Here is a 17402-nt window from a genome sequence, read left to right on the forward strand (position 1 = left end):
ATGCCAGGTAAAAAGTCCCAATGAAGTATGTACTTTAGTTATTATGGATCAATGTTGATTCATTAATGGTAACAAATGATGATCACAAATTTTTTCTGTAAATCCCAAGTATTAGAAAATAAAAAGTTTATTTAAAAAAATACATAATCATACTTCAAGTATCACACTGAAAGGCATAACAGTTATTAATATCAAATACCCAGTCACTGTCCAGATCTTCCACATTGGCTTTCTTTTTTTTCCCCCAGAGTTTGTTGGTAATAAGATCCAAGCCTGAGACACACATTGCATTTGCCTGGTGCATCTCAAGTCACTTAGTTGACTGATTCCTCCTTTATTATTGATTGATTGATTGATTGCAGTCAATTATTGAAGATACCAGGTTTTTGGTTCCATAGAGTTTCCAATATTCTGAATTTTGTTACTGCATTCCTGTAATGTCATTTTATTTCATTTGTGGCTCTGTTCCTTTATTTCTTTTAAACTGATAGTTGTAGCTTAATGATTTAAGTTTGACCTATCAACAGTAGAGAAAGATGGATTGAAACCTCCCTCTGTGAAGATGAGTTTACGAGTTTCTCCCTGCAGATTTATAAATGTGCTTCATGTATATTTGAAGCTAAAAAAGTACTTTTCATAGTGATTTTATGTACTCCAATCCTACTAACAATTTTTGTCTTAGATAAAATAAGTTATTTAATATGAACATAGCTAGACTAGCTCTTTTTTGGTTTATATTATGTCTAATACCGCTTTTCATTCTTTGGTGCTCTTATGCTTTAGATGCAGATATATCTGGAATCTGTTTTTGTTTTTAATGTAACTTGCCAACTCGGCTTATTTATATTCATTTCAATTATTGATATATTTGGACCCTATTTCTACCATCCTATAGTTTGAACCACTTTTTATTCCTTTTATACCATTGCTTTAAATTGATAGCTGTATTTCTCCTGTAATAGGAACTTCACCTGCTTAATGAACATTTCCCCATTCCTACCCTTCAAAGCCCCCATAATGTCGATTCCTAGACTTTTCAGTTCTGTGTTAGAGACATTTTCTCTTAGGCTTTGTTGTTTTTTAAGACACGCTTTCCAAGGTTTCTGTTAACCTTTACTTCACATACCTCTTGCCATTTCTCCTGAGTTTATCTCTCCTCAGGTAGAAGCTGTATGCAATGTGGTCTGCTAAGAACAAATTCATTTTTAAAAATAAATTATAAGTCATGCCTGTGGAAAGTGCATAAAACACCTACAGTTTAAAGAATAATTTGTAGGGGCGCCTGAGTGGCTCAGTCATTGGGCATCTGCCTTCGGCTCAGGTCATGATCCCGGGGTCCTGGGATTGAGCCCCGCATTGGGCTCCCTGCTCCACAGGAAGCCTGCTTCTCTCTCTCCCACTCCCTCTGCTTGTGTTCCCTCTCTCGCTGTGTCTCTGTCAAATAAAGTCTTAAAAAAATAATAATTTGTAAACAAACACCTACGTCGCCTCTAGCCAGGCCAAGAAAGATAACTTTGCCAGTAGCTCCCATGGCCATTGATACGCCTCTTCCAGATTATTTTCCCATTTTTCCCTCCAGAAAACAACCTTGTGCCTTTTATGATAATCACTAACTTGTGTTGCCTCTCATTGGTTGGGTGATCTTGGGCATGTTGTTTGACCTCTTGCAGTTTGTTTCCTCACCTATAAAATAGGGATGGATTTGCTCCTGGAGAGGGTGAGTAGCTCTCAGTTAAAAGGACTTATGGTTAAAACCACAGGAAACTAGTTTGTCAGGTTCAAGTCCCAACTCTGCTACGTAGGAGCTGCGTGATGTTAGGTTGTTCACTCAGCATTTCCCTTACTTTCTGTTTGTAAACTGATGATGATAACAGTACCCACCTTGAAGGGTTGGTATGAGTAGATGAGACAAAGTTTGTAAGAACACTTAGGACACCATCCGGAACAAAAAATACCATTTGTAAAAAATGCTAGGGTCGCCTGGCTGGCACAGTTGGGTTAGGCGTCTGACTCTTGGTTTTGGCTCAGATCGTGGTCTCATGGTTGTGAGATCGAGCCCTGTGTCAGGCTTCATGCTCAGCGCAGAATCTGCTTGAGATTCTCTCTCCCTCTCCCTGCCCCTTCTGCTTGTGCTCTCTCTCTTTCAAATAAATCTTTTAAAAAATGCTAGTCATTATTCATAATGCTTTGGTGTATATGGAAGCATGGGAGGTAGTGGAGGAGGATACTAATGCGTGGAAATGGCTTAAAAAATAGTAAATGTATATTTATGGGAGTTTTTTTTCAGTTTCTGAATAGGTAGCCAAGAGATTTCTGAGTTCTTTCAACCTTTCATCTATTCTGTTTCCCCACACCTCACTTCTTACCATTAAACAAAAGGATATTACAGAGACTTCCTATAAGTAAAGTGCATTTTCTTTTTTATTGAAATAAGATTCACATAACAAAATTGACCATTTTAACAATTTCAAAGCGTACAAGTCAGTGATTTTAAGTGCTATATATTCACAAATTTATATCACCATCACCACTGCCTAATTCTGGAACATTTTCATCACCCCAAAACAAAGCCCATCCCCATGAGCAGTTATTCTCTGTTCCTCCCTTCCCCGCCGCCCCTAGTAACCATTAATCTACTTTCTCTGTTGGTTTGCCTATTCTGGACACTTCATATAAATGGACTCATGATATGTGGCCTTTTGTGCCTGACTTCATTCACTTAGTGTTTTCAAGGTTTATGTTGTAGCATGTTTCAGAACTTCATTCCTTTTAACAGTCAAATAGTATTCCATTGTATGGATATATCACATTTTGTTTATCTAGTCATCAGTTTGTAAACATTCGGGTTGTTTCCACCTTTTGGCTATTATGAATAATGGTGTGATGAACGTGTGTGTACAAGTTTTTTATGTGAACATATGTTTTCAGTTCTCCAGGATATATACCTAGGAGTGGAATTGCTGGGTACTGTGGCAGTTCTGGGGTTAACTTTTTGTAGAACCACCAAACTGTTTTCCACAGCAGCTGGACCATTTTACTTTTCCACCAGAATGTATGAGGGTTTCAATTTCTCCACCAAGGCGGCATGTTTTTGAGTCAAATACAGCTTTCAGCACTTGGCTCAGCATCTTATGACTAATGCTGAATTATACAGATCAGTAGATTTCATTGTAAACTCCTGTCCGGTGGTTTGCTGGCAGAGACCATGTTTCCTTCTGGAACAAAATGGCAGTTTCCAAAGTACCGTAATGTGAGGAGAGAAAAGAGAAGGCCAAGGGAGAATCGTTGGCCTTCGCTGTATTTTATGTAAGAGGAGCCTGCTGTGGTGGGCAGCGTGCAGGACATGGGATTCCAGCACCAGTGAGCCCAGGATGCAGTCGATAAGCCTCCCACAGCCTCCAAGCAGTACTACTTGGGAGTCTTCGGGGGCTCCACACCAGAGCTATTTTAGAGAGAGATTTGGCTCCCAAGATTGTTGAAACCCACATGTCTCTAAAGAGTAAGTAAAAAGGAATTCAAGGAAATGTAAAACATGCTTTAATATCTCATACCTGACTGTACTGAGGAATGTTAAAAAAGGAGTTTCCGTTTTTGGCTTTCAGCTGAAGCACCATTTCTCTGCTCTTTTATTGCGGTATTTTCTTCCCTTCCTTTGTAATTTATATAGATTTTTGTTTGCAATTCAAATTAATCTTTTATTTTAATAAAGCTACAGAGTGAGACAATGTGGCAAACTTTCATTTAAAATAGCACCATATACTCTTCAAAAAGAATTTTCTTAGTCTGAAAAACCCATGATAGTGCATGGTCATCTTTGTGCTGCTTCTGCTTTATCAGCTCTTATGGTTATCTTTAAATGTTCCCAAACATAAGAAGTCCCAAGAGTGGTCGTCTTCTTTTTCTTTTTAATGGTTGAAATGTATTTCCTGAAAATGGGATTTTTTAATTGTAGCCTGCCACTTTCCCTACCACAGTAATGGGAAGTTACTGAATAGGAAGCAATTTCAGCATTTAAATGTGCTGATGTGATGTTTCTTAATCACCTTAATGAGTTTCATGCAACTAGAAATGGAATAGAATTTTCAGTGGAACTATAATTAAATAGAAAAGTCATTTCCTATGCTTGTAATTTCCACCTGATCATTTCTTTATTCACCGCCTTAGAAAGTGTGCCTCAGAGACTTATAGTGATATTATTATACACACAAATTTGCATTATTCACTTAGGTCATCAGCACTGAAAACAATATAAAAACACAAATTTTGTTACAAATCGAATGCAGCAAGGCAAAGTAAAGCTTCAAGTCAACAATTTTTAAAATCTGATATATTTACTAGTTTTACCTAATTTTTTCTTGAATTGGCAATTTCTTGACTGAATCGAGATTGGTCTTTTAATTATGCCTTTTCAATTTGGCCTGTTTAAGAATTCTCAGGGGAAAAAGTATCACGAGTCAGTAAAAACTGTAAAAGAACTTTGGAAATCCTCTTGGTTCTCATGTTTGAATGATTTTACTGAGAAATGGTAAAAAAAGAAAGTTCTACCATTCTTGCATTTTGATGCCAAAACATAAAAGACCGTTTAAATTTGTTTAATTTGTTCTTACTATTTAAATATAGTTACTGGTCCACTATTGAAAGTTTAATTTGTAAGATTAATACACTGCTTTTGAGAATCTAGCAGACATGCTGGAAAAAGTGTATTTTAAAATCTTAAATGTGGAGCCTGTATCTTCTACATTTCATTTATAAATTGTCAGAAGCGCTTGCTATCCATTTAATTAATACAGTCCAAGTGGATTTACTTAAACGCACATTTGGGAAGACAGGTCTAGGTTTGCAGATAGGCAAGTGGTTCGAAGCACATTCTCAACTGATGGCTGTTCTTTCCTTATGTTTTAAAATACAAAGACTTTTAGGCAAGATGGAGTTGAGGTATAGACCTTCACCTGCATGTTACCTGGGCCTCCGCTTCACATATGAAGACGGGGGGACCAGCCTGCTTTCTCTCAGGCCTGCATCTTCAGTGGTACTTCCCACTGCATGGTGTGTAGATTTATGTTGAATCACATTTTCTCTTAAGTGATTAGTGATGACACATGTGAGACGGTCATATAATATCACCACGATCTGTTTCTTCTGTGATTTTTTTTTTTTTTAAACATATACAGAGCTGCTGCTGTCTTGGTCAATACTGGCCTAATGAAGCTGAATGATTAGGAAAGTTAAACAGAAATCTGGGCTTTGGGTCTGTGTCTTGCTAAGGAAAACTAATCTGAGCTGCATTCTTTATAAAATTAGACTGCAAAACCTCCTCCCAATGAGATACTAAATGTTAGGGCATTTTGTAAACTGTAAATCAATTCAAATGTGAGATTTCTTTTTTTTTTTAAACAAATGAATCCTGAGGAAATCTCTTTTTGAAGTTAGTCTTAATATTCATTGACAGGTGTTTATTGAAATATTTTTTTCCATTACACAATAATGTATAAAAATATTGTATATTATGAATTACTAATTTTTTACTAATTAAAAATCAGCTACCTCCAGTGCCATTATGTTCTAGATGCCAGATTTAATCTCAAAGTTTTGTCGTTTCCCCAAAGTTAAATTGAAAAGGAGGTGTCCTTTGTAGATCAGGAGTTTTGCAAACTCTGTCCTGCTGGGGCACCCTGAAAGTGTCAGCTGGCAGGCATCAAGAGGACCTGGGGTTGAGGTTCTTGTATCACACCACTGCCCTAAGACAAAGCTCCTCTAGGATGTGCTATTCAAGTCGTTTTAACATCTCATCTTTTTTTCTTCCTAGAAGGTAACCTCTTTGAATAGGTGTTTATTCAGTGAGGGGAAGAAGGGAAGGAGGGGGAATGATATTTGGAATAGAACAAAAAAAGATTCTTTCAGTCCCACTTCTGAAGAGCTGGCTAGCAAGTTCAACAATATTTGAGTCCACTAAAATCCGGGAAAACAGAGATATGAAACTAGCCCTATTACTGAAGAGATGAAATACCAAGAATGAATCTGTTCTTATAGTGACAGACTTGGAAAATTTTGTACTTAAATCTCCCAAGGAGAGAGCTATACACATCATAAGTTTTCAAATGTTTGCTGAATTGAAAAGGAACATTCATGGGGAATCTTCTTTTCCCCCAAATTTCTTTATGCAAAAAAGAAGCCACGACATTCAAGTTGTGGAATGTAAATCTTTTATTAAACGGTTGTCTTTCCACAGTAGTAAAGCTTTGGCACATACAGTATAAAAAATAATCACCAACCATAATTATACCAAATTCCTCTTATCAACTGCATACTAAATGTCTTCAATACAATTTTTTCCATATAAAAATACTGGGAAAAATTGATAAATAACAGATAAGAGAAAGATATTACTAGAATCATTTGAAAAAGGTGAATACTGTGGATATTTTAAATATCACAGTAACAAGGACATGCCGTTCTTACAATATCGCAGGCCAGTGAAGTGGAAGCAGAAGTGTTTGGGTAACTTTCCTACTTAAAATTTCAGAGGATACAATTTCAATGCATCTTTATGTTGGTTGGCGCCTGTGCTCCCTGCTGATCCCAAACCAAATCACAAGTGAGAATCATTTCATTTAAAATACTGAGCGGTATTGAATACTTCAGAGCAGAACGGGCAATGTACGGCCCCCACTTACGAGAAAAGTCTCAAAACACTCCCAGGGGTGATGCTTGGAGAAGCTGTGAGTTGAGCTGAAGCTGGAGAAGTTACTCCAGAGCAAAAGGGCTTAAGAGAGAAACACTCTAAGATGGGGTCTGCTAACATCACTCCAGTTTGGATGGACCTTGACAGAGATCCATGCTTGTTCCTCTGGGTCCGAAATACTACTCTCGGGAATCTTCTCTGTCAGCCTGTACATCTATAGGCATGAAGCATTCAATGGGGCAGTTGACGTTCTGTTAAAACAGAAAAAGGAAAAAAAAAGACAGCCTTCTGTTAAAATAGAAGAAAAATTCACCAAAAAAAAAAAAAAAAAATCCTGTGAGGCGTACGGAATAAAAGCGGAGAGGCTTTGATGACAACTGCTTACAGACAGGAGAATGTTTCTGGCTTCGGGAACTTAGCAATGTACTGGGCAATAGGCAATGTACTGGGCAATAGGAGATCTTTAAACGTTTTGATAAATTTGAACCTAAATTGTGTTACAGGGTACAGTCTTCTACTCAAGGCATTTAAAAGATGTTTTTAACAATAAGGAACACTTGGCTCATTCAGAAGAAAGGTACCTACAGAAAGAGACTCCCTACTAGGTATCTAACTGCGTTTAGGGGAGAAACACTCAAGGTGCAGGTGCACGTACAGTGTTAGTTCTCTGATGGTATCTTTGCGAGTACTGGTTGTAGTGGCCGGTGGAGCCTTCCTGACCGGGTTCAGCCCCTGGTCTGCGGCAGTTGTCACAGCGCCAGCCCTGAGAGAACACAGGCATGAAGTCAAACGGGGTTTACGATCACCCAAGAACATCACCATTAGTGCCTTCATTAAAGAAGAATTTCAGGTCTTAGCTCTTGGCAATGTATGAGCAGTTAATCTCTCTGATGCTGATTTTAGGCATTTATAACTTTTAGAATACATTTTGGCTTATTACTCATATCTTCTGATCACTCCTGTCTATTTATGATTTTCCTGAAATGTCCTCCCTTCTCTTCCCATTCAAACCCCATCCATCTGCTAAGGCTCGTTCCAGTCCCAACTTCCTAAGTACGCTTTCTGTACTAGAAGACACAGAGAAGTTTTCCCAGAATCCTAGAGCTTTCTACAAGGGAGTGGAGATCACAGGACAAACACCCTCATTTTATAGGAAATGCAGCCCCAAAGACTGCCCTGCTCGGAGCAAGTGGGAGGAGATCCACACAGTGAAGTGCTCTTGATTTGGGACTGCCCCCCAGTTGAGTGATGCCTGGCCATGCTCCTTCTGCTGTCCCTTCCTTCCTGCATTGCCATGGCCAGTGGACGCTATAGCTTTTCATCTGGCCACACCTGGGATAAGAGATGGGAACAGGACTGAGCTGAGCCACTAAGACTTCTCCCTGAGATTATTTCTAGAAATGTGAGACGTGTTCTCCTTCACTGTTGCTCCTAAGCCTGTAGGGGATAAACACAGAGCTAATAGAGGTCATCTTTTTCACTATCAGCAGGGGCTTCTGGAAAACAAAGCCAATACAAAGGAACAAAGCAGGGGCGCCTGGGTGGCTCAGTTGGTTAAGCAACTGCCTTCGGCTCAGGTCATGATCCTGGAGACCAGGGATCGAGTCCCACATCGGGCTCCCTGCTCAGCGGGGAATCTGCTTCTCCCTCTGACCCTCCCCCCTCTCATGCTCTCTCTCTGTCTCATTCGTTCTCTCTCAAGTAACTAAAATCTTAACAAAAAAAAAACAAAGGAACAAAGCATATGAGAGAGTGAGAGAGTGAGTGACACTCTGAATACCACTGTCGGACTGGTCCTGAAGCGGGTAGATCCTGGACTCTTGTTACGTCTTTCTTTTGCCTTAATCAACCTGAGCTGACCTTTCCTCTTACAACCAAAAGAACCTTAAATAATACAATCACTTTCTTCCTTATACTGTCACTTAAATATTCCAGACATATTTCTCCATTTAAAAGCATATTCCCCATAACACCTAATACAATACAGGTAAATACCTACTTACAGAGTCACTGAATCTTGCTTTCACATAAAAATTTAACAGTTTCCACTGCTGTCTTAAGTGTTTCATTTAGCACTTTCTTTAGAACAGAATAGGTGTCACAAATGAAAGGTCTCATGTGCATAAATACTGAGGAGATGCTGAAGTGAGACCACATCCTACAAATTCACTTTCCATCACACATTTCTATACCAGCCACTTACCAGAAAAGGTCCACCATCACAGTCTTCATAGGTGTTAATGAGAGAGCACCTCCACAGCTTTTCTCTATCAGAATGGGGAGCCTCTCCCTCCCCACCTAACCACTACGGGTGGAAGGAGATCAGAGTAGTTTCCATGGGCTGCCCCAGGTCCTCAGGTGGGGCAGAGCCAGACCCCTGAAGACCCTTTCCTGCTGCAGGACTAATTTTCCTAAAAACCACTTTCCATCATGCTCCCTTTCTTCTTGGGTACCTACAATTGGCTAATGCAATAGGCTTCAGCCAGTGAATCTTACCCTGGCGGGGGGAGCATGGTCTTCATGTATCAGAATGTGAGGAGCAGTTAGAGACGGTATGTTTTCATTGGAAACAAAGGAATGTTAAATTCCTTTGCTTTTGAGTTACATGAAATTTTATTTTGAAATTTCAAATAACATTAGAGGAAAGCATAGCATTTTTTTTTATTATTATTATAGTGAAGTAGGGCACAGATGAGAAATGGTTGAGAACTTCTCGCTTAAACAGTGGACTTCCGGGCCCTTCCATAAGTGCCCCCCCACCTTCTTCTCATCTGATTTGTTACAAGACACTGGGCAGTGGGTTGGCTCACTGGAACCCACATATAACAGCTCCTTCCCATCCCAGGTGGTACACTTACTCCGGTCTTTCTGCTTCCTCCTCTTCCCTCAACCTATTTTAAACATCCGAAACCCCAGCCAGTGTATGTTTCTCTTTTCCATGGAACCTCTCTTGCTGATTCCAGCCTACCTGGAAACTATTTGTCAGACCCACGAAGAAACTCACTTAATTAGCTTGACTCTCAATGTATGCTAACTTAATGCCTCCAATTATATCCTTAAGAGCCAGGACCATTCCACATTCCCTCTGTCCCATATTCCTTAGCACAGTGCTAGATCTGTCGCAGGAATCTATTATTGGCTTGAGAGAGGGTATTTTCTTAGACCCTTTCTTAGATCTTAACAACATTGCCATGTGGACATCTATCCATCAGCATGGATCTAGAGGCCCAATGCTACCCAGCATTTGACACTTCAGTTGCTGAAGAACAGAGACAGCCTGGGAATAGTAGGTTTGAGGGGGGCTGAGGCTGCCATGGAGTGGAGAACTGGGAAGGGGTGTAGAGTAGCCTCATGTTGGCAGCTCTGTGCCAACAGGAAAGGAGGTATTTCCACTTTCATAAGGGGCATTACCACACCTTTGTGTACAGCATACACACAGCAAGCTGACTTCTCAATCACCAGTGCAGGAGCCTCCCCTTTATCTTATCTCAATTACAGGGAGGCCGGCCTTACCTGCTGGCCTCCAAAGCACGTGCAAGAACAAATGGCACCAAGATATTCCTTCTGCCACTGTTCTCCCACGTGGTATGTCTTCCCATCATCATAACACGTGGCCTCATCTACATGGAGATACAAGTCAGAAGGTCACGTAAGACTGAGAACAAGACAGACTTCACCTTTATATGTAGGAGTGGGTTCTGGTTCTCTCCAAAATGTGCATCCTCACAGCCCAAATCCCACATGTTTATGGGAACCATTGGTAACAGAGGTACTGCTGTATAGAGCTTAGGGCAGCACTTCCAAAAACTAAATCTGATAACCTGAAGAGTTTAATGTTTTAAAAGTTGAATCTGAAGACCCATAAAGCTTTCTTGTAATATTTCACTGCAGATTATGGTCAAAATACTCAGGTCAGAAAAGTGCTAACCTGTCCTATAATAACGTTAAATCATGGCTCATTTTTGAAGCTTGTCTCCACTTTCCCAAATCAAAAGATTAACAAACCCACTGTTCACTCCTCAAGGAGACCTAAAGTCTCCAGTCATTTCTGTGAATGAGAGTTACAGCTCAGTAATAAAAGTGGGAGTGCTTAAGGCACTAAAGATGATCTATGGCAACGAACGTACGAGGATCACACTTGAATTCTCCTTTTCCATTTCCAAGACATGTGCAGCTCATCATCTGGCCATTTTCCCCCTGACGATCCCACTTCTCTCCAATCTTGTAGTTCACACCATTATCATGGCACCATTCTGGGGGGGGGGGGGAATCAGAGGCAAAGAGTTATCAGTGTGTTCTGACTCACAAGACAGTGCTCTGGGACATGTCATGGGATTTTAAAAGCCAGGTACCTGGAAGGAGTGGCAAGAAAAGCTGAGGGTCATGATCTCCATGACAGACTACTTTGTGGTTGGATTTAAAAATATTATCTTTATCACTTAACATTTTCCAGGACATTTTAAGATGCAATTCATTTCCCCATAATCATGTCACAAGAATAGTCGGGGACCTTCATTTGCATTCTCACTATTAAGGTTTAACATTATTGAAAACCAAAGTAGGATTTAAATAGTCTTTTGAGAATGGATCATAGACAAAAAGTCACTTTTTGGATTTGCAGAGAACCTGGATACGATGTAGTTCTATTAACCAAAAAACAAAGCTCAGCTGGCTTATACATGCCCTAACCTGTTTCTTGTAAATGTGAAAGAGTAAAAGAATAAACCTGTGTATCAAAATAAAGCAAAAACCAACAAAATGATAAGTCACTGGTTATTATTCCAACAGATAAGACTTGTTCTGAAGAATATCTAAAAGTCACAGTTGCATATCTTTAACTGCTGTCCATAAAAGATGACATTTTAATCTCTAAGGTTTTTACTAAAACAAAACACACTTCAGAAGTTTGTATAACAAGTCAGCCATTCATTAAACTTTTTTTTCATTCCTAAACTTTAAAAGTTATTTGACAATTATCATATCTAAGCAAAGAATATGTCAGTTGAGCCAGAGAATCACATAAATCACCTTACAGCTCTGTTCCCGCATTGTGCCTAAGTACTTACCTAGGTAATAAATACACAAACTTAAAATAGTTCAGTTTCAGAAATGAAAAACCACCTAACTGATGCCAAATTTTCAAACTTCCAACTCCCACATGGCATAGGACACATCTGTTCCATCTTTCCATTTTTAGATGGTCAAGCACAGTAGTCTACATTTGAAAAAATTACTTGTCTCCATATTTCAGATGGTCAAGCACAGCAGTCTACATTTGAAAAAATTACTTGTCTCCATATTTTAGTCTGAATTAAACCATTTCATATTTTAGTGTGAAAATCTTTAAAAAATCTGTTATGTTGGATTTCCCCAAATATAATTTCGGGGTATGTCTGTAGGCGGCTTGTTTATAAGCCATAATGGGTAACACCTATAAAAATAAACCAATTGTCAATAATAATCACATCCCCTAAAAAAGCATAAATGAAAGTTTTATAAATTCTAATATTAAATCTCAAAGCATAATAAGTTATCCTTAGGATTATTTTAACTGAAAATACCATTAAAAATGTTAAAATCTTTTTATAGTTTGAAAATCAAATATTTTTCCATTGAAGTTGATTCTTAATTATCTATAGATGATTATCAGTACTCTCTACATTACTTGGCAAGATTCAAGCTACCTGATATGTGTATGTGTACGTGTGATATGACAGTGTGTATATGTTATGATATGTGTATGTTTGGTTTGTACTGAAAGAGTGTGAGTATAAATGTTTACCTCCGAACTCACTCAACATTAAAGATTAAGAGCGATTTGGGATTCCTTTGTGTCTCTGATACTTACTCTTCATTAGACTTAGCTCCAGAGAGTTTGACTTTATTATCTTAACAGAAAATTTAAAAAAATCATTACCATCACAAATGTATTTTTAATTAATAGTCATATTGACAAAGAACCCCTGAAATGAAGCAATATTCAACAAGTAAAATTTCCCATCATTCTTTATGATGCAAAATGTTACTTTGAGTCAAGCAGTCTCCCCTCTTTTGCTTCATGTTTGGAAGAGCCTGTGTCTGCCAAACATGCTTCCTTGACACATTGTGCAAATGCATGAAACTGGAGGAGACAGACAAAGCAAGCTACTCACTAGATGAATCACATCTGAAATGACCACTGCCAAAGCCTAAGCACTGGCACGAGAGCTTAAAGCCAGATTCAGACAACCGTTCCCACTCCTCTCCAACGGCATAATGGGAAACTGTGTAGGGGTCGAAGCATGAGTCATCTGTAGGTTGGTTTAGGCCTTGATTGACTACATGAAAAAAGGAGGAAAAGAAAAAAAAAAAGACATCTTAATGGTGATTTTAGACCATAAGAAGAAAACTGAATTATTGTTATAATGACCTAGTCTAAAACAGAAATCCCAGCAGCATTAAGAAACATTCATTTGTTTTACCAATGCATCAGTTGCTCTAATAAACAATGCTTAGATGTTGCCAGAGGACACTTACCACGAGCACTTTAAAAGGACTCTAACTTCCATTTTTGCCATCAGTACTAAAAAAATCACCATTTCAGGTAAAACTAGTCTATAGCACCTGAAACATATCTTGAGGCATTTTTAAGCTAGTTAAGAACTCCAGTGGGATGCAAAGGCTGAAATGTCTCTCCATCACTACCTGAGTGACCTTAAGCTAGTTATTTTGCATTTCTCTGCCTTACTTCCCTCATCTGTAATATGGGGTTAATCATAAAAATATATCTGCTCAGGATCTTGTAAAGATTACGTGGATATCATGAATTCAAAGCACTGGTCCATTGCCAGCACTTAGAAAGTGCTCACCAAGTAAAGAAAATTATTAGAGAGCATCCTTTGGTTTTAATGCAAAAGTCTTAGCCATTTTTATATACTATTATAATGCAATATTCACTTTTATTATTGCATTTTTTGCATCATAGCTAGAGTTTATACATTAGTATGCTAGTAATAGGAGAGCTTTACTTTATCATTAAAATCAACTGTTCCAAATAAGAGAAAGCAAGTGATATGAATGACTTAAGAATACGTAATGTAGTCTCTTCGTGTTGTCTAGTATATCGGTTTTTATGTTTTGAGAAAACTTAAGTAATCTGTGAAACCAAAGTATGCTTCCAATGATTCTCTAAAAATTACATAAACTAATTTCTGTGACTTTGAATCCCACTGTGTGTATTTCTTTTTACAGTGCAAAAATCAAAAGCTCGAAAGCAATAGATATTTGAAGTGTGTAATGTTTAAAAGGCATCGACCTGGAAGAAAATAGAGTTTAGGAGAAACTAAGAAGTCTGACATGTCTGAAAGGCCAGAGAACCTGGCTAGAATGCAGAATATTGCTGCTGGGGATACGGGGTTGGAAAGGAAAATGAAAGGAACCTAAAGTGTTACTAGGGGTTTCAGTAACCCTCCTAAAAATAGCCACCAGTTAAAATTCCACCTGACTTAAGTTATGGAGATGGAATCTTTAAAAAAAAATGATGTGGAAAAGCACAAAGACTTTTGTGCTTTTGAAAATTCCTTTCCCGTGGCTTTCCACTAGTAAAACCACACAAGGCAGAAGGCATGCATCACCATGGATACATAATAAACAAGTACTATATGATCCCCCCACCAAACAGTCAACTGCTTAAATTCACAGATATTTATACATATAAAATATCACAGTCATCTGCAACCCTAGGAAAAAAGCCTGTCATTTGACAGAGACAGAATTCAGCACTCCCTGCTGCTGTGGGATAGAGAACCCTCTGGTGGGAAGACTGAAGATTCATGGTTTTGAGGATTCCCTATCTCATGTTCCTTGGTCAATCTTCAGCTGATGCAGGTTAAAAAGCCAGGTGATTCACTACTGATTTAAAAGGACTTTGCAGGTGCTACAAAGAGGGGTCCGTGATCATTTAACTTCTTTTTTGGCTTTGGGGTTATATAATTAGAAAAAGAAATTGAAATAACATTGAAAGAAGGTAGCTCTTTGAACAGAAATGGAGTATGTTTGTAGCATTTTACATCAGGAACAAAAACCAGCAGTCACTAAGGTCTGCAGATAGGGAATTTCCTTTATAGATAATCCGTTTCGGTACTTAGAGATCATGCAAGAGGATAGCAATGTGGTGAGGAGCAGAGGGTCTGGGGGACCAGTGCCCTGTATCAACTCAGACACTCGCTAGCAGGGAGTCAGAATGTTGGACTAAATCACGCTTGAGGTCCCTTCCAGGTCTATTATCATATCACTGAGACTACTTTACAAAGAAACTAGGATACTATGAGGGAAGAATAATTGAATGTAAAGTTGCTCATTTACTTCATGGCATCACTTCCCAAAGTTAAAAGGCAACAACAACAAAGGAACAGTGGAGAGAAAAAGTGTCTTTGGAGTAGTCCAGAGGGGAGCCTGCGCCTGAGTAACCAGGCATTCACATACCAGAGTTGCCAACAGTAATAACCTCCTCCCGAACCTTGTGCCTCTTCTGGTCTTTCAGGGCCTCCACTATGATGTTGTAAGTGGCCCCTCTGGTAAGGCCTGTCAGTGTGGCGCTAGCAGAGGTCCCAGGAACTCGGAACTGCAATCATTGGCACATCCAAAGTGAGGGAGAAACGTTATACTGAAGAATTGACGTGACTCTTTCCCTATTCTCTTATCAACAACCTGCACTATGTAAGTAAAGCAAAGGAAGACAAAGAAGGAGGGTATGTATAAACGTCCCAGACCAGCCCGTGGAGAGAAACGGAACTTGGGTGAGGGGCCATCTTTTCAATCTGCCAAATTTTCCTGTCAAAAATCTACCCTATGTGCTCCATAGTTACCAGGAGCCCTCAGTAATTCAACAGCCTCCTGTTCATCCTGCTGTGACTGCAGGCCTGTGCAAGCCCACTGGACTCCCCTGGCCATGCCCTTTTCACATAAAACGTGGACACTGCGCTGTGTGGGAGATATACTCATATCTGCAAGGTGGCATGTGACCCCGACATGGGGTCCTTAAAGCATTTGGGCAAATCCTCAAACTCATGTTTCTAAGCTCATAAATCTTTCACAGTGTAGTCAGTTTTTTTTTTTTTTTAATTCTGCCACTTTCTAAAAATAAGAAGCCACTAAAAATTGGTACCAGCAAGACAAATTAAAGAATAAAAGTTTTAAAGAGTCAGTCACTTATAACAGCTGATGTGCACAACTTCATGTAAATTCTTTTTCCTGGGACATACTGTAGATAATGGGATTCTTCAAGGACAAACTATAAGGATGGCATTTTATTTCATTTATTTATTTTTAAAGATTTCATTTTTAAGCAATCTCTATACCCAACCTGAAGCTCGAACTCACAACCCTGAGATCAAGAGTCACATGCCCTTCTAACTAAGCCAGCCAGGAGCCCCAAGGATGGCATTTTAGCCCTTCCTGCACAAATGTAAGTTCAGGCAGAATATTTATCTCTCTTTTCTCAGATCATTTCTTTGTCCATATTACTAAGGAGCCTCAAATGTGTGAGAATAATAGAAATTATTTTATTCTCTCTACGAAACAAAAGCTGATGCTACTCTTTGGTACATCCCCCAAAGCTCAGCCATACTGAGATCTAAAAAAGAGAAACCAGGGCTTAAGCATGCTAACTTTCTTTCTTTTTTTTTTTTTTTAAAGATTTTATTTATTTATTTGACAGCGAGAAAGACAGCGAGAGAGGGAACACAAGCAGGGGGAGTGGGTGAGGGAGAAGCAGGCTTCCCGCTGAGCAGGGAGCCCAATGCGGGGCTCAATCCCACGACCCTGGGATCATGACCTGAGCTGAAGGCATCCACTTAACTGACTGACCACCCAGGCATCCCAAGCGTGCTACCTTTCTAAGAGGCCCTAGAATGTTTATATTAGAGCTCTGGTCACTTCAGTTACCTAGCTTACTTATTTCTAGGCTGCCCAGAGTAAAGAGAAAAATCAATTACCTGCAAAGGTTCTTCATCAATGTCAACCGGATGACATGAAATGATATACTCAGAGCTTTCTTGGAATGGGGTCCAAGAGATGGTTGTCTGAGAAAGAGCTTCTTGTCCTGTAGAGGCATTTGGATTGAGTCCCATAACATGAGGGTAGAGGTGATGGTCAACGTCTCCCCTGGGGACATGACCAACTTGGATCTCCTCATTTACATTCGGCGGATATGGTCTTGGCCTATGCCTTACAGGGGAGGCCATTGTGGGCGGTGTGGTGCGCCTAAAGCCATGCTCCTCAAAGATCATTTGTTGCCCAACACTGGGCTGCTGACCAGAAGTGCCAGGAAGCTGAATACCGTTTCCAGTGTCATACCCAGGGTTGGTGATGAAAGGGGTCTTTTGAACTGTGGAGGGAACATCCAAGATCTCTGGTCCGTGAAGATTTGGGTGTGGAAGGGTTACCAGTTGGGGAAGCTCATCTAGCCAAGAGAGGTTAGAGCCAAAAAAGCAAAGCGTGTTAAGCTCCCAAAAGTAGCAGCAGTGGTCATTACCAATTCAGGCAACAATGACAGCTTATCGATCTAATCAAAGACTCTAGAACATTAGCAGCTCTTAGATCACAAGACACTTTTTCCAAAAAAGAAATCTTTATGATTTTTCTCAAAGGTTTCTTTATAGTTTAGAGTGAAAAAAGCGTTAGTATGAATTTATCATACACACAAAGCTTTGAACCGCTAAGCCCCACGGAAGCTACTTCT

General features: G+C 39.4%; 1 protein-coding gene across 12 annotated transcripts in view; it reads right to left on the minus strand.

Moving 5' to 3' along the window:
- Positions 1–6186: 6186 nt before the first annotated feature.
- The window catches only part of FN1 (fibronectin 1), a 67649-nt gene continuing 56433 nt past the window's right edge, over positions 6187–17402 (minus strand). For 4 of the 12 annotated variants that reach the window (XM_045868057.3, XM_045868055.3, XM_045868061.3 and 1 more), the window contains 7 exons: positions 16657–16763; positions 15146–15284; positions 12835–12999; positions 10810–10935; positions 10196–10302; positions 7338–7445; positions 6187–6933 (listed from right to left, as the gene is read on the minus strand). In XM_045868057.3, the coding sequence (XP_045724013.1) occupies positions 6862–6933; positions 7338–7445; positions 10196–10302; positions 10810–10935; positions 12835–12999; positions 15146–15284; positions 16657–16763 (824 nt within the window). In that variant the 3' untranslated portion in view covers positions 6187–6861. Of the gene's footprint in view, positions 6934–7337; positions 7446–10195; positions 10303–10809; positions 10936–12834; positions 13000–15145; positions 15285–16656; positions 17124–17402 lie in introns of all 12 variants that reach the window. The other 8 variants (XM_045868054.3, XM_045868052.3, XM_045868060.3 and 5 more) reach the window with 2 other exon arrangements.

This window comes from Mirounga angustirostris, unplaced genomic scaffold (assembly GCF_029215605.1).
Source record: "Mirounga angustirostris isolate CCGP_5_RB_7025 unplaced genomic scaffold, mMirAng1.0.hap1 SCAF_3, whole genome shotgun sequence".
NCBI classification, from domain to species: Eukaryota; Metazoa; Chordata; class Mammalia; order Carnivora; family Phocidae; genus Mirounga; species Mirounga angustirostris.